The 22,407-nt window shown below is 36.7% G+C and overlaps 1 protein-coding gene across 1 annotated transcript; it reads left to right on the top strand.

Moving 5' to 3' along the window:
- Positions 1-5,747: 5,747 nt before the first annotated feature.
- On the top strand, positions 5,748-22,181 carry LOC114010284 (formin-1-like). Its single transcript, XM_027777265.2, has 3 exons — positions 5,748-6,065; positions 20,240-21,020; positions 21,970-22,181. The coding sequence occupies exons 2-3, from the start codon at positions 20,342-20,344 to the stop codon at positions 22,074-22,076; spliced, it is 786 nt and encodes a 261-aa protein (XP_027633066.1). The 5' UTR covers positions 5,748-6,065; positions 20,240-20,341; the 3' UTR covers positions 22,077-22,181.
- The last annotated feature ends 226 nt before the right edge of the window (positions 22,182-22,407 follow it).

Below are 22,407 nucleotides of genomic sequence, written 5' to 3'. Positions count from 1 at the left end.
TCAAGGAGCCCAAATTAGATAGAGACAGATTTTTAAGAGAGTTGTTAAATGCCTGAAGCATTTGAACTGGGATTTTGTTTTGGTGAGGCTACATTAATGTTTGTTGTAAATAAAATATTCCTTAGTAACTTTCAGTAAATAAAACTACTTTTCTTCTAAGCTAAATGTACTTATGGGAAATATGTCAAACTCACATGACCAATTTATGAAGCAGCTCATGTGATTAAATCATGCAAGGAGCAAGGTTTTCTCCTTCCAAATATTTATAGTTTGCAGAGCAGCTGAATGTGTGGTTTGTTTTTTTAATCTGACTAAATTGAGACAAAAAAACAAAACAGAGACATAAGAAGAAATTTGTTTGGAATAACGATTTTTCATAAAGAATATAATTTCTAGACTTAGTAGTTAATTGTGGTCTGGAAGTATTATATTGTGATCTAGTCCTGTCACTGTTTGGACTAACTTTTTTTTTTTTCTGCATCATGTAGGAAGAAGTAACAGTCCATTTTTGCAAAATATGCATAGAATTGCACGTTTTTCATCTCAGCCTCTTACTTGTGATGATGGTGGAGAAGTGTGTAATTCTGAAGTATGAAACAGATTCTCACAAGGTAATAATTTAATTAAAAATTTTGTAAAGCAACTTCAGATTACCAAAAATAGTTTGAATTAAGTTGTTATTTTCAGAGAGGTTGTAAGAGCCATTATATGGTTCTGAATTTATTTCCCAATTATTTGCATACAGCTCTGCATTTTAGAAATTTTAGTATATTTCTAAAATACACATTTTAGAAAAGGTGCTACTCTTTTTTGTTTGTTCATATATTACTTTTCTTCTTCTCCCTCACTTTTTCTTTCAGACTACTAGTCCTGAGAAGTTCTAATTTTGCATCTAATTACTTCTACTTAATTGTTACTGTTGCTAAACTGCATTTGGTTAAAATATGTTTAAAGTCTTTGATATAGGTAGAAAGAATATGGCTTGTTTTCCCATATTTATATTTATTATGCAGAACCAGCTTTATTTTTTTTTTAATTAAAAACATTGGTTCTTTGAGTTTGGGTTTTTTTCTTAAGTAAGCATTTGTAAGAGATACTGTATCTGTTGAGGAAGCTTTTGTTATTATTTTAGTCTATTTTCTCTCCTGGGATTTTAAATATTAATATTAAACTTTAGCATAACCAAGTACAAAAATGCTATAGTGGCATACTGAAGACAGACGTCTGACCTGCTTTATAGCTGCTTTTGTTGGTATATAGTGTGCCAAGAGTGACATGGAAACCAGACGCTCTCCATCAGTGCTCAGCACTGTTTTTCATTTAGCTTTTATTTTGAATGTAACCTTTCAGTATACATTAATTGGGCTTTATAGTTATATCTTTTTTTTTAACATCTCTATGCAACTTGAATCCATTTCTGCTTCTAGAAATGTACCTGTAATGTTATGTTTGATTCTTGATTTAGTAGTGGCTGTAAAAAAACATATGTATATGGAACAGAGAAGGAGAAAGGGACAGAGGTAGGAGTGGTCATGAGTTTCTGCTGTCCTAAGACTTTTTTTCGTTAAGACCATTTCTGAGGCCGGTTTGTCTCCAGTCTTTCAGCTAATATAACCAATATGCGTATCATGTTGTTATGTACTACCTTCTTTCTCTTTCATTTTTCAGCACAGCACTCCACTACTAGCCTCACTTAAATAAATAGCTGTATGTACAGCTGCTGTTAGTCTTTCCCAGAAAATATTTCATACCACACACACACACACTTTTCTCACAATCTGAGTGTTTAGTTTGCATGAGAGTTAGTTATACTGATTTAATGATTTCATAAGGATTTGATGGTTTAATAGCTTCACGTAAATCTGGTAGTATGTAGTATATGCCAAACAGTAAACTCTTCCTTTTTAAAATATAATAACAGACAAATAGTCTGTATTCATAATATTAGAGAATGTTTGATATTTCCACGCATGTGTTTTCAGACTACAGTATGTAAACCAAGTGATATTTCTTGATATTATCCCTTTATTTTCAATTTTTAATTGCCATAGTGTCTTTAATTTCCTTCTTGTACTCAAGTCAGGCAGAGAGTACCTCAGTATCAATGTGCTAATGAAACTTGTCCTACGAACACCCCTACCATTAGCAATGTTTTAGTCACTTAAACACATGTTCATTTCCACAGAGATCTTCTGCATTGTTTTCTGTAACATCTTGTCTGCTTTCTGTAGCAGTCCTGACCATGTTCCTTTCTCCTAAAGATAAGCAATTTTTCAGAAACTTGCAAACATACACTTGATTTTGTTGTAAAATGGGTTTCCCTCCTGTCCAAAATCAGGTGATGTAACAGCAAGAGTTGGCAGCACTGCCAAATCTTACACGTTCAGAATTTTGAAAATTACAGATTCTCCTCTGCTGTCTTTAGAATTTCTGTATTTATTAATCAGACAGAAAGCCATTTTGGCCAGTTACTCCATCACTGGGGTGAATTGAAAAATTAGATTTGATATAAATTGAAATGGGCAAATCTGTATTTCTCATTAGGATAAAATCTTTGGTATTGATGAATGACAAATGGATTGCTAATGTAAACTAATATTTCTTTATTAGCTGGTTTTGGGTCAAGAATTTATGAATAATCCAAAGTAACACAGTGCAGTATAATATATGTTGCAGATACAAAAAAACCCACTCTGCTCAAAAAAAAATCCTTCCAATCGTTTATATAAATTATTCCAGTATATTTGTATTTATGTTGTTCATATAAACAGTGCTATTGCCTTTTTTATTCTGTATGGAGATACAGAGTAATCTAGGTCCTAAAAGCCAAATTTTATTTATTTTAATAATTTTTAAGAAAGCAGATGGTATCTTACACTTAGATGATTTTTTTTTTTTTTTTTTTTTTGTCAATCGGTTATGCCAGAAATGTTATTGATCCTGTTAAGGACTCCATAAAATTTCACGATTTGTTCTCAGTATTATTGAGCAGAATCTCTACTGAGTTTTAGACATGAAAAGAAAACTGGCAGGGGGGAGAGAAAAGAGATCATAATCTAGAGCAGTTGTTAGTGGAATGGGATCCCTGGAACGATGAAGCAAATGAGCACAGCTCATACTGCTGTTCCAAGGCACAGGATGGTGTGGATTAAAGAATATGGAATGATGACACAAGGGAGATGTAAGGAGCTGCAGGAGGAGGAACTGAAGAATACAGGGTTCTGGGCATATATACTATGCCATAAACACATTCAATTAATGTATCTAAGCAAGTTAGGAAAAAAATAAATCATTTTGGGTTCAAAACTGGCCATGTGAGTAGACAATGCAATGTTGAATTATGGATGTGAATTTATTGAGAATTCAAAGTATTAATTTTAAGTTGAAAATATGAAATCTTATATCCCTGTTATGCTGAAGTGTCAGCTCTGATATGCAATATTAAGACAAGAAAATAAACATATTAAAAGAAGGAAACATCTGTTCAGGGATGAGATTTTGCTGCAGGCATGAAAAAAAGGGAAAATGGAGCTGGCTTATACGGAATGGCTTTTTGCTTTTTAGATCTTCAGGTTCAGACTAGTAACAAGTGCTTTGGCAGAAAGCTGCAAGAAGTTTCCTACTCTCCTTTTTGCATCATACAGTTCATGTTTTCCTCAGGTACTTCTAGGAGATTACCCATAAATCTTTATGAACATTTTTCTGACGATAGTATAGAAAAATATTCATCCTTTGAGACAAGAGCACAAAGAATCATAAACATTCAGTTGGCCAGCCTGTATCCTTATTGTTAGCCATTAAAGCTTAGTTTTTACCTTGTTTTCCAAGCAACAAAGTCCGTCAGTACCTTTCCAATTCAGACATTGCTTCTGAGTACATTTTTGTTAAAGTGTTTCAAATAAAGGAGCTGTCTGAACAGGAGGTTGTTACTCATTCCTTTGTTTCATGAAGGTCTTCACTTGTATGAGCCTTCCACACTCAACTGAACTGAGATTAAAACAAGTGATAATCATACTAGTTCCACTTAACAGCCTGAGTTATTCACTGGAATTAAACAGTTTATAAAAGCTCCTGAAAGTTTTAAGCAACAACTATCGTTGTTTACCATCCACAAAGTCACAGATTAAGAAATTAAATGGTAGCTGAAAGTAAGGATTGTTTCATCTAAAGCAGGGTCAGTTTGCATACTAGATGGAGTGAATTGCTTTCAACACTAATTAGTGTATCAATTTAGCAAATATATGACTTCGAACCTTTAATGTTCCCTTAAAAACTGAATGGTTTCAAGTTCCTTTCTGAATACATTCCTACATGAGCTCTTACCACTTGCTTCATACAAATCTATACTACTGTTCTATATAGGGTAAATGAAGCAGAAGGCAGGTTGCATTTATCCTATGACAAGATGAAAAGCTGATTACGCAGATGAGTGCAGATGAAGTGGAAACCTCTTGGAGATTAGGTTTTACTCTCTGTGTGCCCTACATTGCAGCCTGACATAATCATTTCATGTTGGTTGCTTTCTGAGAACTCCATATAAACCGTGGGCTTGCAAAAAGGGAAGTTACTAACAAAGTAATTGTTAATCTTTGAAAATACCAAACATCAGAAGAGAAAGCCTTACTTTCAGCCAGGGTTTTTTCCATTCCCTAGTCTGCACACATTGTTTTAATATGCAGAGTATGAGCTAGTATTTATGTATAGGAGTTGATGGGTTGATGGTCATAAAATTTCAGGTAAAAAGGAGAAAACTCAGTTTGTTAAGAATTCAAAAGGAAACGATGCTGTGAGTGGCCTAAAGTGATGGGAATTTGACAGTCCCTAGTGTTTCAAACAGAGGTGGATGTTTTCTGTTTAAGATCACATTTGTTTATGAAAAATCTGCAGAGTGAGCTAATATTTAATAAATGTACCACATATTAATGAAGCTCAGCAGAACCAAATGTGACATTTCAGAAGGCTGTATGTTACAGCGAGTAAAAGTGTTTCATTGCAATGTTTCAATATTGAGAAGGGTCTTAAAAACCGGTGGGATTCAGAAGACTATTTCTTTCTCCCAATTGTGCCTGTACCTAGAAATATTTTAACCTTAACTGTTACTTCGGAATTGTCTCTATTCTTTTCACCTAAGTACGTAGTTCCAAAGGCCTTTTCCTTCCCTTATGGTGGTGCCTTGCAGAATGGAGTACTTTCAGTGCAGAGTAGCAGGAAGATTACCTGCAGAACGAAGTTCAGACCGAAAAATCAGGTCCTTTTCTTGTTCCACCTAATTTCCATCCCTTGAAGTAGCTAGGTATTTTATGAGGCAGCTTAGGAACCAGCTTGTGTTGTGATTTACCTCTTCACGCAGCGTTAGGAGCAAAGGGTGGGATTCCTTGTCCTCTAAGGTTGCAGTTTGGAGCTGCTCAAGGGCCGTACTGCAATTACTGCGGTAAGCGGTAGCTACACGATTGGCAGCGATGCCCTCCCAGGAGGAGAAGGGATGTGATGGATTATGCAAAGACAGTTTATGACAAAAAGCAGCGGGCTGACGCCTCGATGCGTTAGCTCCCCGGGATCCCCCACTCGCTGGAGAATCGGCTTCCCGATACGCCGGCCGGCAGGAACAAACGGCGCAGCGACAGCTCTTCCAGAGAGCCCGAAAGCACTCGGGCGCCCTTCGGCGAGCGACGGGGACAGCCCCCGGCACGCCCGCAGCCCGCCGCGGCCGCAGACCCCGCCGCCCGCTCCCCCGCGCCCCCCCGCAGCCTGCCTGGATGCCGGGCGGCCGCGCGCCCGCCTCCGCGCGGAAGCCGCGCTGCCCGCGGATTGGTCACTTGCCCTGTCCGTCCGCTCGTGTCGCCTCCCCCGCCGGGAGGGCCCGGTGAGGCGCGCGCGGCCGGGGGCTCCCACGCCGGGCACGGTCCGTGAGGCGAGGGCGGGCGGCGGGGAGGCGGCACTGGCGGTCACCCGGGGGCGGCGGCGGCCGGGAATAGCGCGGGGCAGCCGCAGCCGCCGAGCAGCGCGTCCTCCTGCACTTGGAGCGGCAGCGGGAGCAGCTGAACGCAGGGTCCGCGTCTCGCAAGGTAATAACCAGCCTCCGCTCGCTCGCCCACCGCGCTGCCCGTCCGCTCCGCTCCGCTCCCTGCCCCGGCTCCGGGCGCCATCGAGTGGATTAAAAAACCAAAACCACGAAGTCAGGGCTGCAGAGAAGAGGTCTGTTTAGTCCGCCTTAACATCTTGTCTGCTCTTCGCTGTCTATTTATAAACAGCTTCTGCGGGGTCACAGAAGCCGGGATCTCTTGGTTTCGCTCGCAGTCCGAAGCCAGCCCGTAGCTTCCCTCCTTCCCCCCTTCGTGTCAGCGCTGCTGGTGTGAGCTGTGCCTGCTTTGCCGCCCCCCGCCCCAGAGTTACCCTTAAACTGTATGCGCTTTTTGCGATGCATGGGCATGGTCCGGTGAAGCGGGGAATGCAGGTTGCTAGCGTTCCGTCGCGTCTGATGGATGCAGGTATCGTCATGCACGCAGGAGGGCTGATGAGCGGAAAACACGTGATTAGTATTTACAGCGTGCAGACAATCTGTTTCTCTATATTGTAAAGCTTATGGGAAAACACGATTAATATTTACAGCGTTCAGACAGTCTGTTTCTCTTATATTGTACAGCTTACGGCTGTCACCATTGCAGATTAGGCTACTGGACTGTTACCCTGAATTAGAACGTATTTGTATGATGACATTTGTCAGTACCTTCTACGTGTAGGAAAAGGACACATACTAACATTCTGAAGAAAGCCTTCTTGCATAGTTTCCTTTCTTCAGCTGCAGTATTAAATCACATGATGATGCAACTGACAGAGAGTTGGTCTGCGAAGAAGTGTATGCTTAGTCCTTCCAGCTGTCCCACTGTCTTGTCTTGTGATATTTGTTTTCCCAGCGATGTCACAGGAATCATGATGGGTCCTTGCTTTCTTCGGGCTTTACAGAAAATTAATACTAAAAAATTGCTGATGTATTATAGAGAAGCTTTGATTACATTCCCAGTTTTAGTTATTTATTTCCATCCATCCTTTGAATTGTTCATGATGGTATAATGATCATTTTACTTGTAGAAATGTCTAGTGCTAGTGTTATTATTAAACCATTATGTACACATTTGTAAAGATAGTTATACCGCTATATCAGTAGTAATCCTGGAAGTTCATGAAAATTACTTACACATAATGTTCTGAAACTTTCACCTTTCAGGTAGCTTGGCCTGTGCTTGCAGGTGAATTGGCTTGTTTCGGTAAGCTTCGGCAGAAACAATTCAGCCACTTTGGATTAAATGGAGAGTGGACAAGAGAAAGAAGAAATGCTTTTTGTGTTACTAAAAAAAGAAACTGTCAACTCATAACGTCATTAGCTTAATTTGAAGGACTGTTGACAGAATGTCTAGGGATAGAGAGATGGAGTTTGGTATGAAATCAAACCATCTTGTGAAGTGTCTTTTTAACAATGGAAATTAGTTTTGACTTGAGTGCAACCTGTCTCATTAAAAGTCAAGTGCCATGAGCATGCATGTTCACTTGGGGTTTTTCACAGATGTATGTGTAAGGTGTAGAACTACATGGGCATAGGTGACTTAATCATATAGCAAGTAGTGAACAAGAGGTGAATGTTTCCCAAATATTTCCCAGCTCGTTAGCATAAGACTGAAGTAGAGGCATGGGTAAAAGTATATTATTTCTGTAGAGGATTTCTTACATAGACAGGTATTTCCAAAATATTTGCAATTTTTTCTTTCACTTTCTGTTTTCAGCTTTTCATATCTGTAGAGTGTACAGTTCCATCTATCAATCCTTGTTCACTTAAAATAAACTTAATACTTTTCAAAGAAGAAAATAATGTGTTACTATAAGATGATGACAAATTGGATAAAATCTCACTCTGAGAAAGCTTAGCAACTAGAAACCAAAGACCTTTTCCTTTTGTGGAAGCTAGGCCAGTATCAAATAGAAAATTGAGAAATGGCTGTTCTTCAAAATAAATGCCAGGGTAATGAATATCAACTTTATATTGACGTTAGTCAGGATATAAAAATACGGTGAAGAGCCAGTTCTCTCTGGGATACAAAGAACTGCTGGGGGGTTTGTGTGTTTTTTTGTTTGGTTGTTTTTTTAGCTAGGAAAAGACTAATATCCCACCTTGGCAGAAAAAAAGAGATATTTTTTCTGCTTTGTTTAAGAAAAACTCTTGACACTTTGTCTGTGTAAAGAAGCATGTAATCTTAGCCCTTTACAATATCAATTAGCAAGGTGACGCTTTATGAAGGTTTGATGCCGCTTTAACTTGCGCACATAGGATGTTTGAAAGTGGAACCAAAAGTCAAAAGAAGCCTTTGTAAATGACCCAAAATGATTCTTCCAGAGAGTGGTCAAGAGTAGGAAAATGAAAGCAAGAGCAGTCATAGAGGTCTTCATTAAGGCTGTAGGGTGGAACAGCTTTCTGCTCTTTACTATAATATTTAAAAACCAGATGAGAAAAAAATTTCCATGTGCCTCTGTCTTGCTGTTTTCAAAAATTAGTTTGCATCCCTTTCTCCACCCAGTCTTCCTGGCATCTGAGAACGTTTGTCAGCTTTTAATTTTGCTTTAGCTATTTTGGCAGGAAATAAATTCTTCACCTATCTTTGATCTCATATGACTTTTAAAATATGTAATCTGAATGTATATTCCATTAGATTTCAGGTATCCTTAAGAGCACCAAAAAGGCAGGAATCATGTCCATCATGGAGTGATCAAATAGATAGAACTCAGTGGAATCTGAACCTTAACTGAGTATAAATTGTTTCTACTGTTTTGGCATGTTTTATATATTGATACATTATTCCTTTACACCCAACCCCTCCTTTTATTATTTATAATTATATCTCACTGCTGCCATTGGTAGTTGTGACCATCCAGGTTTATTTGCAGATACTTGGAGATAGTAGGAGTGTAGACTGCATTAGTATTTCAATGACCAAGCACAGCAACTTGGTGCTTGTGATTTTTGTTGATTTTTTTCGATCTGATTGTGTGCCTAATGATCTGTTTAATTCAACCTTCCTCTGTGACAGTACAGCCTGTACAGCCTAGACCTGCCTGCAACAGGCAATCTGAGGGAGGTATTTTTCTTTTTGCCATGATCATTTAAAGCCTTATGCAATTTCATAACATCTTTCAAGATTAATGTTTGTGATTGTGCTTCCCTATAAGTGCTGCCAGAGTAGAGATACAGTATGTATAGGAAGTCTTGGCACTTCTGCCTGAGAACAGGGAAAAAAAGCACACAAAATGTGCTGCATGAATTCTTATCCAAGTCATGCAGTTACTGCTGTTTCTTCCCTTTCCATGGAAGGTTGAACCTCACTAACGTAATCATTAGTTTGGACATTCGGTTTGATTTCAAATGCAGTTCTATGTGGTGATAATGGAGGGCTTAGTCTCTTCAAAAGAGCATATATATTTTGTTGAGTTGGGCCCTTAGAAAATTACATAAGACCTGTAAATTCTTAATAACGAGTTGCTTCTGTGTCCATTTAAAGAGCCATTAAATCTTATAAATTATTTTAAATGGTATTTCTGAAATCTTGAAGTAAAATCAGTATTTATCATGTCAAGATTTAAGTTGACTTTTTTTCTCAAAACCGTTCTTTTTATTCTGCAGTACTTTAAGCTTAATACACTAAAATACTGTGTCTTCATGTTTTAATCTTCTTGCTTTTTTTACTCTGAGGGTTGTCTGGTTGCTAAAAAGTTAAAATCCCCTTGGAGGATCTATGCAACCTGTTTAATCTTAAAACAATTTGAGTTTTATAAATATTTTTAAATACTATTATTGGTAGAAGTGTATCTGCCTGTTGGCAGACTTGCTCAATTTCATAAAAATTCCATGTATGATCTTCCACGATAGGGCACAGACCAAGAAAATCACAGTAACATATAAGCAATTAACCATTTTCAAGGCTTTTTTTAATGTTAACTGATTTGCACTTAGGACAGATAAAACAAACTAAATGATGTGTATATAAAAGCTGATACTTAATATACTTATTCGTTTAACAGGCCTTTGGAAAACCTGTAATCTCTCCTCTCAGATGGATAGCAATTGGGTTTATAAATTGTAGTCGTATGTCAAAACCATTTAGCGATGCATTAAATGCTGCTAGCGAGAAAGTTGCACTGAAGAAAACAAATGCAACCATAGTTCTCTGCTTTAACACTTACTTCTTTGAAGTGTTAACGTGATCATCACAAGTCATTAAATCCCATTTCATCCAGTACAACCAAGGTTTTCAAAACTTGGATGATACATACAATTTTTGAAGCAACCCAAAATTCCTTAAGGGTAAAGTAATTCCAAGTTCACTGAAGTTTGGGAAGGGGAGGAAGTTAAAAAACTTTCTGAGTTTATTCTCAAAGTTTGCTTAATTTTTTAAAATATTTTAAAATATGTTTGTTTGCTAACTTGTCAAATACATTATTTCAGAAATTGTTCTTGATTCCTAAGAACTTAATAAGGGACAGCTTCTTTGACCTTTCATTGCAGAAGGATATACTCAAAGCTTGCTGAATTTTATGGAGGGGTTCTTCTAAAGTTATAAAATGTTGTTATAGGAAGGTTTTTTAGTTGCTCCTCATTATTTTTTTAAATTTCATTTCTGTTCTGTCTTCACTACTGAAGCTTCCTTAGCATTTACGCTTCCATTTGCAGTTGTTCCAAACTTTTTGCTCTTGGAATTACTTTCCTTGTTCATGAAGTAGCTGAAAGATTTGCTGTAACATGGCCTTTTAGTTTTCTTCTCCTTTGCTTTCCTTAAACACTGTATTGGGTTTAAAGTTTAGAATACATGGGTATGCCAGATGTGTCTCTGACAGTGATGTTTGGTGAAAGACCATTGATCTGAAAGGCTGTGTACTAAATGCTTCATTTAAATATCATCATGAGACTATGGACGTGCAATAATTAAATAAATAAAATCTGATGTCTTACTTTAATGAAACTAAAGATGCTAAACTATACAAAATAGAATAAGAGGCAGCTCTTGCCTGAAGAGTTTGCTGTCCAGATAAGCGAAATTAAATCTTTTAGACAAAGATTAACAAGAAGACAATTCTTTTATTTAAAATATATTTAATTCACATTGGTTTTCTTTATCCTGTACTTGCTGACAGAAGTAGAAACAAGCTACTGTGTATCCTGTAAAACTTACCTGTTGATAAAGTATTAAATAAAAATGTTCTATGAGGGATTACTTATCTAGGTTAAATCTGGGAAAAAGTCATGTGTGCAGTTTATGACCCAAGTCTAACATATACAGGTATGATATTGAAAGTTTATATTATTTTGTTCATTATCAATGCAATTTTTTTTTGTTTTACTTTTCCTGATGATATAGTATGTTTCTGTAGAAATATGTAAAGATTACATTTTAGACATCTGAATAGAGGTCTGTACAAGCTGTTTTGGTCTAATGTAGCGCTTTTTTTTTTGTTTACTACTTGAAAAATCAGCTGATTATTTAGTAGTACAGCTTTTCATTAAGACCCCTTTATCCTGCGGCAAAAGATCTTTCTTCTTGCCTGTAATTAATTTTTACATCACTATGAGTTCAGCTGAGCATTAGCCACATGCCCCTGTACATATATCCAGGAACAATTTTCAATTTTAAGATTTAATTGTGAGTATTCATCTTAGGTATAGAAAGTTTTAGGGGAGGGTTATTTGTTTGAATAAGATATATATTACATTAATGCATAATTAATAAAGCACAGAATACAGTGTAATGCTGTTGTTGAGGAGTAAACCCTGTCTTTATTTTTAAGATAGATGAAATCATTCTAACATTCATTTTAATTTCCAGATTTGGCAAAATACTCTTTTCTTACCAGCAAGGAGAGTTGGAGGTGTTGTTTGCGTGTTTGTATATATCTTTTAAATCCCTTTGAACCATAACAGTTTGTGTGTGTATCCTCTAGATACTGTGAAAGCGTAAGTCGAGTTGCTACCTTAGCCCTTCAGAATTTTGGATAGACATACTCAACGGATTTTCACTTTCCTTATGTGTTAAGAAGTGAAGAAAATGTGTTCTGGTGTATGGTGAAGATGTCTTTGGTCTTCGTTGAGGAAGGCAGAAATAAACTGCTGTTGCTGGGTTGTACTGGCAGACCTAGGCCAGGAGGGCAGTGTCATTCTCTGAGGTACTGTAATATCTATTAGCTCCAAGGGTTTCCTTTAGGAGAAATCTGAGGGTCAGTGTCAGTGCTTGAAACGAAGTCTGGCTGGTGTTTCATTTATCATAGAAAATGGAACTTCTTGTTTCATCTGTCATAGAAAATAAACTTGTTTTTCTGATACTCAATTTAAAAAATCAGCAAGACTGATTACTACCATCTATACTGAAGTTGTTCAGCCATTTTTCATTATAAGAATCCCTTTTCAGTTATATTTTGTGATGCTCATTATCTCAGCTGCAGTTCCTCATGCCAAATATTGCCTCCTGAAATGTTTTTCCTTAGGAAAATCTCAGTAAAACAGTAAGGCAGTTGTTTCTCACAAGAAATGACAAATATGATTCTGATCATGTTATAATCTGTTAAACCCATTTAATATCTTTAAATTCTATGAGTTGCTGTTGCCATCACTTAGAAAAAACTCCCTTATTTATAAGGCTATAAATCTTGTGAATGACATTTTGCTTCAAATCCTATATGCTGATTATATTTTTAACTGGAGTGCAATGGTTTTAGTGATACTTTCCTTGCAGTTTGCCTCTTCCGCAGACAGAAAACTCTGTTCCAGTCCAAAAAAACTGGAAGCAAGATGATGGACTCATCTGTTCTCTTGTTTTTTTCCCCTGCTGAGTGCCCAGGAGCAAGATGGAGATGTAAATACCTGGCTGAAGTGCAGAGGGATTTTGTTTGTTTATTTAAATGCTTACTTCTTGAAATATTCTTTTTCAAACAGACTGTTACTGTGTTAAGAATGGCTTCTTCAGGATGTGTATACAGATTGCCTTAGGTCTTCCTCTCATTTAATGTCTGCTACTTTACTAGTTATTGCATTAAAGACTTTTTATGGTTATAATATCCATTACAAAATTTTTTATTAGCAGACTCTTGGAACAGTAAAATGGAAAAGTTTGTGTTGGAAATTCCATTTAGTAACTTGTTCCTAATTAGTCACCTTTCTCAAACAGATTTTGGACAGATATGTCCTGTGGTGTGGTTGAACTCTGCCAACAGATTCAGTAGTAATAAGGATCTGTTGTGTGTCATCTTTTTTCTGTTTTTAACTTGCTAACCTTAGAAAAAACAACATATTGCTTTGCTAAATTGAAGTAGGCTACAAAAGGATGAGAACTTTCATGTCAGTTTCTTTTGAGGGGGAGAAAAAAAATCCACTTGTACAAAATAATTTGTGTATTTCCAAATTATGGCAGATTACATTCAGAAAATACTGGAGGTAGAAGAAACGAACATATTACTTGCTATCTGTTTCCATTAGCATCTGCCTGTGCTTACAGTGCACTCTCTTTTAATTTTGCTTAGTCATAATACTGTTTCCTTCTCCAAGAATCAACTCATACGCTAAGCTCTTTAAAAGCAGAATTATTTGTCTTCCTTGAATCACTAGTAGTTCCATGCAGCTATTTCCTTTTTTTTGTACTCCAAGTTCAAAACTAGATCTGACAGGAAATTATTTTCTTTTGAAAGTTATGAAAGAAATGATACATTAGATTTCTTGCTCAACCTGAAGTATAATGATAAAACTCTTACCTGGATATTTTAAAATAGAAGTTTTAATTGTTACATGCTCTTTCTTTCCCCTTCTGTTTTTACTGTAAAAGACAGGAGTGTAATACAGGATTTTTATTTTTTATTTCTTTAGTTACTTATTTTCCATCTTTTCCATCTGTATAATTCTTTTCTAGTGTTGAAAAATCCGGTGGCAAAAACATAATTCAGTGAAATTCTGTAAAACTTTTAAGTTGGGATTATTTGGAACAATTAGAATGTAGAAACAGCTTGGAGAACTTTTTATCTATATTTAAGGAGTATATTTTAAATATTGGTTTTTAATTTATAGCAGATAGTTGATTTTAGATAAAGATTGCAATACAAAATATCAGGAGAAACATTTTTACAGGAAGCATAGTGCTGGAAACATCTTTTTCTTATTTAGGATCATGTATCTGCTATAAAATGGAAGCAACTAACACGGGGGCATGTCAGCATTTTTATTGAAGGAATACTATGGACAGCTGAGCTGTTGCATAAGCCATCATTATTAAGAAATGCACTGAAGAGAAACAATCAGTTTCAAGGTTATCATTGACATTATATACATCTGTTCTGAAGTCTTTGATAAGGGTCTCTAAAGATACCCTTAGAATGTTCATTAACCTTTAAGTTATCTTTTTAACATTTTTTCTGCTTTTATAATAGCAATTTTTAAAAAATCCCTGTTCCTTGGTTGAAAGGCTTATATAGGTTCTCCTCACCATGTGGCTTTTGGAAAAGGATCACTGATGATTTAGTGCAGGTGGGTGGAACTAGTTGGAACTAGAACTACATGGTTGTAATAGGCAAAAACATAATTTAGGTCTGGTATTTACTTAGATAAATTGTATTGGAGGTCACTTGGCTCAAATTGTAGGAGCAAAAATCTGAATAAAGGGACTTTCTTGGTAAAAATGAAAATATTTGTCAGGAATTGTGATGTTTTATAATGAAGAAGGTCACTGTTGTAAAAATATTTGTATCCTTTCAGAAACTAAACTATTATGAAGTCAGTAATTTCCATATAATTCTTGTTTTGCAATCTAGGGGGTTTTTAACAATTTTTGAAACCAAGTGGTGTGAGCAATATACGGGGTTTGTGTTTCCCAACCTGACTAGTTAAATGTAATATAAATTTTAAGTATAAATGGTAAGCATTAGTTCTGAACTCCAAAGTATCATCATTGCTTTTTCCCATTTTTTGTGCACTGTAAAGGTAATACACTTCCTTACAACTATTTCAAATAGGACAGTGGTCTAGAAAGGACCAGGAACAAGTACGGGGCGGTTTGGCTTCTGAGAATGTATTTGTTTCTAGTGAGGCATCATCATATTTTTCAGTCTATCCAGAAACTCTTAAGAACAATTTTGATTAACTTTATATGCCATGGGTAGATTACCTTTTTGTTAAAGTTATGGTTTTGGATTTCCAGTCATTTAGATTTCCTTATCTTCAGATGACCAAGATAGTGTATTCTGAGAGCTGGGTTTCAGATTACTTTGTTTCATGGGCTCAGTTCTGTGTTGGATTAATTTGAAGAGAATGACATAGTCAAAGACTGTAAAAGATCCAAGGCATTTTAACATGCTTTCCTAGTTTATTTCCATTTTATTTATCTGTTTGTTTGTATAGTTAACTACATTTTGCATTTGTGCTTTAAAATTGTTCTTGGTTTACAAAGCTCTTTGTTGTGGATTAACTTAATGACTTTCAACCTTATGTTCTGTGTTATCCCTTTGTTGGCAAGACTCTTAACATGCTTTAATACTTCCCTTGTGTCATTGCATGAGATCTGAAATTTAATAAAGCAGTTCTCTGTCTGGCATAGGCTTTGTTTCTTATTCCTTGACAACTCTTTGCTAGTGGAGTTCAGTACTCGTGAAGTTGAGAAGAGTGGTCTTTTAAACTACCATTGGTAGCTATATGCAGTATTGTTCAAGTTATTACACAAATAATTAAATATCCTAATTTTTATTTTTTTTGGTCACAATCCAGTAAAAACAATGGAGACTTATACTTGGAAAGTTCTTATTACAAAATCATTTATATCTAAGTTGCTGCAAGGAGCTGTAATATTTTGTCTTCATAAAGAAGTAATAACTTTTTATCTATCTAGTGATAACATTTGTGTCAGTGAAATGATAGTTTGAAAGAACCTTGGAGGAATGTGAGAGTTTAATCAAGAGAAGAAAATGAGGGAGTTTGTCTCTATCAAACAAGTTGTGCTCCATAAAGAAATATTAATGCAGTTTGTTCTAACTTGTGATGTGGAACCCTCCTCTGTCCACCTTTTTACTACATTTCCTCTACTATGCTTTTTCTGTTTGATGTGTTAATTAGATACATAACACAGCACAAAAAGTTAGCCATAGCTACTCAGGAACAGATTGCCACCTAGTAACAATCAGATATTGGAGAGAGCTGGGAAAGTAAGGAGTTCCAATTCTTTCTTACTCAAAGATCAGGGAAAGGAGGAAGACCGTCTGCCATGCTGAGCAGTGAATTGTGTGTCCTGCTAAAGAGAAGGAACTGCAGCAATGGAGATGTGGCTTTCTAAGAGTGTATTTTGAAAGGCAAAGTGGATGAATGCGTTCACCCTAGAACTCAAGGGGCACTAAATCTGTGACATTTCTTGTTGTTAAACACAGCAGAGCAAGTTTGCTTCTCAGCTGCCTATTTAACGATCTCAGTTGTTCTTTCCAGTTCTTAGCTGGTTATCTCTGAGTAGCTGTTTTTCTCCTTAAAGTACTATTTCTCACAACATGAATCCCAGTGATCTGCTACTATGCATTTGAAAGCTGCATGGGAGAAACAGCAGTGATGCTGAAGATGGCTTTCATTGCTCCACACTATACATTATGTAGTTAAAATTTTCAGTTGTCTTGGATTAATGTGCATTTTGCTTAAGCTGTAAACTTTGCCTGAGTGTGGCTTTAATTTACAAAAAAATTCACTTCTCGTGGTAAACTTTGCAAATGGAAGTAGGATTATAAACCGATTGCAAAGTGAACAGAAAAGTTGGGGAGCTAGCGTTGTAATTAAGTTTGAAAGTCCTTAATCAGTTTTCTTCCTTAACATGATTCTCCTGATAGTTTCTTGTAATATTTCTGCTTATAGAACAGGGAGTTCAAGTCTTTGTTTTCTGATGGAAGATTATAAAATAAAGGCTGAATAAGATACTGAAGGCACTGAAGAGAAAAATATTTTCTTAGTAGAGAATGTATCTATTAATAGAAAAAAGCTTCAAAATACCACTAAACATTGCAGCAGTGCATTGGTATCACATTATATTTTAAATCAATGAAAACTTTGACACAGACTATTTTATTGGCCTAATAGTAACAAAGTGTCCTTTCTGCTATTGCTGTTATTATTATTACTGATTTTCTCTAAAACTCACTTTTAATATGATTTAATTTTGAGGTATGTGTAAATTTTTTCATCATAAGGAATGGGGTTCATTCTTTTTACGGTGATTATACATTTTAACTGTCAATATGTGTGCACCAAACCCAGTGTTTAGTTTGGTGTAACTAAGAAGAGATCTACTAGGATGTAGCCTTTAAAACAGGCCTAAGTTGGCATAACAAAGTGTTGTCAAAGATGGTAGATTAAAAAAAAATAGTATCTTCAGTAGATTTATTTGTTTCTAACTCAAAAAGACCTTTTAGTTGCGATATGATTTAAGATAGAGCTGTAGATCTCATTCCAGTAATGTAATGCTTCAGATTAGATGAGGGAAGCTGCTTGTATTTGGGAGGGACATATAGTTCAGCAAATGTGTGGCAGAGCCAAGGGCTCACTAGTTCTCTCCTTTACACATATATTTGTTTGTCAAAAAAACCAGTATGTATGCGTGTTTCCATGTACTCTTCAGAACTGAGCTGTTGCACCTGATGATACCATAGATGTCATCTGAGGATATTAAATTTGATCATTTTGTCTGGGTCTATAACTACTGGGTTTATAGTTTCCGTGATGCTATTTCCTTGTAGTCACTTGATCATATTTCCATGAGAAAATGCCATGCCAGTTGAGGTGAAACAGAGGAAAACGTGAAATAATTTGGACTAATTTAACACTGTGGGTTTTTTCCTAGGTAAGACCATGAAATACACATAATACAGATTGTCTTATTCTGTGTATTAAAAAACAATTCCCTTTCTTCCTATTGCTCCTTTCCTTTTATTATTTTCTAAATCACATGGATTGACAAATACTTTGATGTGATGCATCCTCTTCCTTAAGTCAATACTAAGCACAGATTTGGTCTCCTTGGGATATCCACTCTCATTTAGCTAGGTTTTTCCCTGTTAGATATTCTTTCTTCTTCCTAGTTTAACAGCTGTATGTTGCCAGTGGACTAAAACATAGACTGTGCCATTCATTTGAGTGCCTAGTAACTCCCATGAAATTCTGCTCCTCAGTGATGTTTTCCTGTAAGTAAAAACTGACTCAGCATGCATTAGCTGGGACTGCTGAGTATTTGTTTATGGAAATGTCCACAAGTTAACTAGCTCATATTGGATGGAGCTAACAACAGTAGGTTACTTGAGGGTCAATTTGGTGCTATGGGTAAGCAAATTGCTACCGTAACTGGTGTTCCTCACTACTTGGGTGAAGAGTGACGAGATTTAAGACTGCTCCTGTGATGAAAAAGTGTTCTTTGATGGTTATTACTTTGTATGGAGAACCACTGTTGGTTGCATCTGCCAGTGACACACCCTGTGGCCGGGCAATCACTCAGTTCTACACTAGAAAAGCAGCAGGCGTGCACAGCTGGAGACAAGGAAGTCTAGAAGTGAGGCTGCTCTTTTTGGCAGTCCTCAGCCTTGTCCGTATTTCCAACTCCAGACTCAGACAATGAGTTAAAATAAGAATACAGGAAGAAACAGTATGGCATAATTTTCTGAGAAACTCTTATAGGTCTGTGAAACGACACGTCTTCAATGCTGACTAAAGGTTTTGCATGTTTCCTACCCCTTCCTATACTTGTATGGGATTCTGAATGATGGCACATAACTATTGACAGCTGATGAGCAGAATTAACAAGCTGATCTGGCTCTGATGGAAGACAGTTTTTACCATTAGTCACTCTCCTTGGGAATCTCTCCTCTGTCTTCGAGGTTTATGTGTGCATATAAAGTTTTGCTGGCATGAAAAGTGATACAGCTTAAAGTAAATGGAAAGTTTGAAACTATTTAAAGAACATTACAGGCATATGCAATGCTTTAACAAAATGTGCATCAAAATCACTGCAAAAAGCCTACTTGCTGTTATGATAGGATGTTTGGGGTAAATGCTGCTTGCTTCTTAGAGTTAGGATTGCCTAATTACTTATGATAAGTTATTGGCATCATTTTATATCTGACTCCCTGTATAATAAAACCTGATACAGTACTTGTGTATTGAAAAAATATGTAAAACTGAAATGTGTAACATAGTAATGTGACAACTTCCTTTTAATTGTAGTTGACTGAGGCTAAGTTTGACTATTTTGGAATAATGGAAAGTTCTACTGTATTTATGCTTTGAAAGTTGAAAACGGAAATTTTTGCTTTTTTTAAGAAAGAGAAGCTTTGGAGCAGGTGCTTTCCTGCTTTGCTTGCTGCTGAATTTGCTGCTGAGCAAAATTAGGTCTTTCCCTGATGCTTATGCATTTCCTAGTGACTGCAGACTTCAAATGTGGAGTTCCTTTTGGATAAAAAGCCAATTTAGTGCTCAAATGAAGTATGCTAACTTTTATCATGATGTGTCAAAAGAATGTAAATATATCCAATCTGTAGCAGGAAAATAAAATGTGATGCAAAGAAAAGGAAATAACAAAGGTCAATAAACCTGTCTGTAGTAGTATGATTACACTATTGCATGTTGAATAAAAATAGATCTATACACTGTCTATATGCTAGCCAAGTAAACAGAACCTTTTTTTTTTTTTCCTTGCAAGTTTTCTTGATGTCATGGTGGTTTCAGAAATAAATATGAGAAGAAAATGCTCAGCCTTTTTTATTTTTTAAATGTTTTCTTAGTAAAAAAAGCAGCGAGAGCTAATTACATTGTGATGGTGTTAAGTTGCTGGTTGTGCTGAGTAAAAAGGCGTCATACATGCTCGAATGGTTCTTTTGACTAAATGTTCAACATTAAGTTAACTTTTAACAGAGAGATGGCAACAAGTTTCAGCATTAAAAAGTAAATTCCGTTTGAAATGGCTGTTTTAGTGAACATTTTGTGACCTTATGGAACAGCATTGATTGAGGTCCCTGGAGACAGAGGGATGATGTATGAGAGAAGGATTATGTCTTCAACTATGTCATCTTTTTGTGTCAGATTTTTCAAGGTAAAAGATTTGTATCAGAAAATACTGAGGGAAGATTGAGCTTCAGCAGGCTTGTTATTTGTCATATTAAATTTGCCATAATCAAGTTTGACAGGCTTCTCTCTGTTCTTTTCCAACAGACAATATTATTGTTGAAGATTAGTCAGATGCCTTCCGTCCATTCTCTGCCTCACATGCTATGTCATGCAAGCTTTGAAACACTTAGCACATAATTTAAATGAATGACTAATTTGGCAAGCATAATGGAAGGCACGCATACTGTCCTTCAATTGCACAAACCCATAATGGAGCTTTGTTACATCAGCTTCTATCATCCAGAGGGAAAAGTCAGAGGATTTACATACAAGGGCTGTGTAACTCTGGATAGAACCAGTAAACGTTTCTGTAGCTGCTACCAAGTAAGGGAGAGAATGGAGATGGAGCTGAGAGAACAGCCATATGAAAACTTTGGAGATATTATTTTCAAGCAAACTACCACAAAAGACATTCTCATTGAACTGTACAAACTAACTGCTGAAAAGGAAAAACTGTTATCCAGTTTTCTGAGGTCACATCATATTCTGGGCCTTAACACAGGACATCAGGAAGGAAAGCGACAGGATGTTTCTGGAGTCTTGAAAATTAAAGGTGATGGTTACTCCAGTTTTACACATCAGCAGGAGTTCTTTCAGGATTCCCCGAAGAGAGACAATTTGAATCATAAAAAAATGAGGAAATACAGAAGGAAAGAGAGCTTTGAGGAGTTTAGACACCGGAAAGGGGGAAAAAAGATACATGAACATCTTTCTTTACTGAGTGTGCAAGATAAGCAACTGGAAGATAAGATGCTGCTCCCCACAAGATTTCCTACCAGGAGTTTTCCCAGCTCTTTTTCTGTCTCCAGTTGGCTAACAGTAAAAGGTAAGAATGATTTACCAGTAGACAATAGTGTACGACCAGAAAGGTGGATAGAAGAGGGGTATTTTCTTGAGAGCAACAAAGCTGTGAAACTGGATGCTGACTTAAAAAGTGGTAGCTCAAAAGACAATGACATGATCACAGTTGAACTAGTAGATAGTGGTGAATGCCTTTCTGAAGTTACAAAGGTACAACAGAGTATCACTTCGGTAAAGTCATCTCAGGACAGTCTATCTAACAAACCTGAGACATTAAGTAAGTCTGCAGCTACTAAAAACTTGAAAAATGGCAAGTATACTGGGCCGGTATGCAAGGAGAAACCAGGAGTCACAGTTGTTCCTGAGGTACAGGATTCAGAAGCTTGTATTAAAAAAGTTGCCACCCCCCCTGCAGAGTATTTACCTGATTTTCACAGAGATAAAGAAACCGTTTCTCCTGTTCTTACAACAATACATAATGAATTTATTTCAAGAACTGATGTACGCTCTGTAGATGAAGCTGCTGCAGACTCTAAAACCACTGTGCTGCAGGAAAAGGAGCAAGACAGCTCTGGTTTGCAGTACAAAGCAGAGAGAGTGCACATTACTGATGAGTCATGCAACCTTGTGGGAGCAGTCAATAAAGCTCTTCTGAAAGTTATACAGAGTGACAGTTTAGATGAAGCTGCAGAATGGAAGAGACTGCAACAAATTGCAAGAGTAGACAGAAACCTGCCAGGCTCAGTACATGAGAAAAGAACCACGGTATCCCGAGGAAGCAGCAAGCATTTATTTTTGAACCTGCCTGTAAATGAAAGTCCTGATATTTCTCAGACAAATAATAATCCTAAACTGGAAGAGAAAAGGCTGCATTCACCCTCGTTAGTAGCAGTGAGTAATGTTTTTAGTAATTCATATCCGCTATCTAATACACACAAACAAATGTCACCTATTCCTTCTCCGTTATCTTCAAGACTGCCAAGCCCACAGCTGCATCATCGGATTCTCCCATTACCAACACAGAACACCGCGGACGAATCTATGTTCAGTGACTACGGCCGTGGAAGACATGGTGCTATAAACCTCTCTTTCAGTGATTTGGACCCGCAGTTTTATCTGAAGTTTTCCGAACCTGGAGAAATGGGATTTGCCACCAGACAACCAGGCCTACATCAGAATGCAACTGGAGGGCATTTTGAAAAGCGTGCTGTGCAAGAAAAATTAACTACTCAGACACAGCAGAATTTCTGTCCAGGTCAGTCTTATTTCATACATCTTTAAACTAACAGAATTAACCAAACATGAGAGTATTGGAGTGGTTTTTTAATACTAGCCTTTAATAATAAATAGTATGTTTGCTATGAAAGTATTTTTCACTACTTAAGGACTGAGTAAAAAGTTGTTGAATTTTT

This window comes from Falco peregrinus, chromosome 1 (genome assembly GCF_023634155.1).
Source record: "Falco peregrinus isolate bFalPer1 chromosome 1, bFalPer1.pri, whole genome shotgun sequence".
In the NCBI taxonomy this organism is placed as follows: domain Eukaryota; kingdom Metazoa; phylum Chordata; class Aves; order Falconiformes; family Falconidae; genus Falco; species Falco peregrinus.
This window is presented reverse-complemented; position numbering and strand designations above follow the sequence as displayed.

Bases quoted from the DNA above. Each gene is read 5' to 3' on its own strand.
- LOC114010284 (XM_027777265.2), top strand. From the start codon at position 20,342: ATGACTAATTTGGCAAGCATAATGGAAGGCACGCATACTGTCCTTCAA. The intron at 21,021-21,969 runs GTAAGAATGATT...GTTATCTTCAAG, and splicing joins CAGTTGGCTAACAGTAAAAG to ACTGCCAAGCCCACAGCTGC.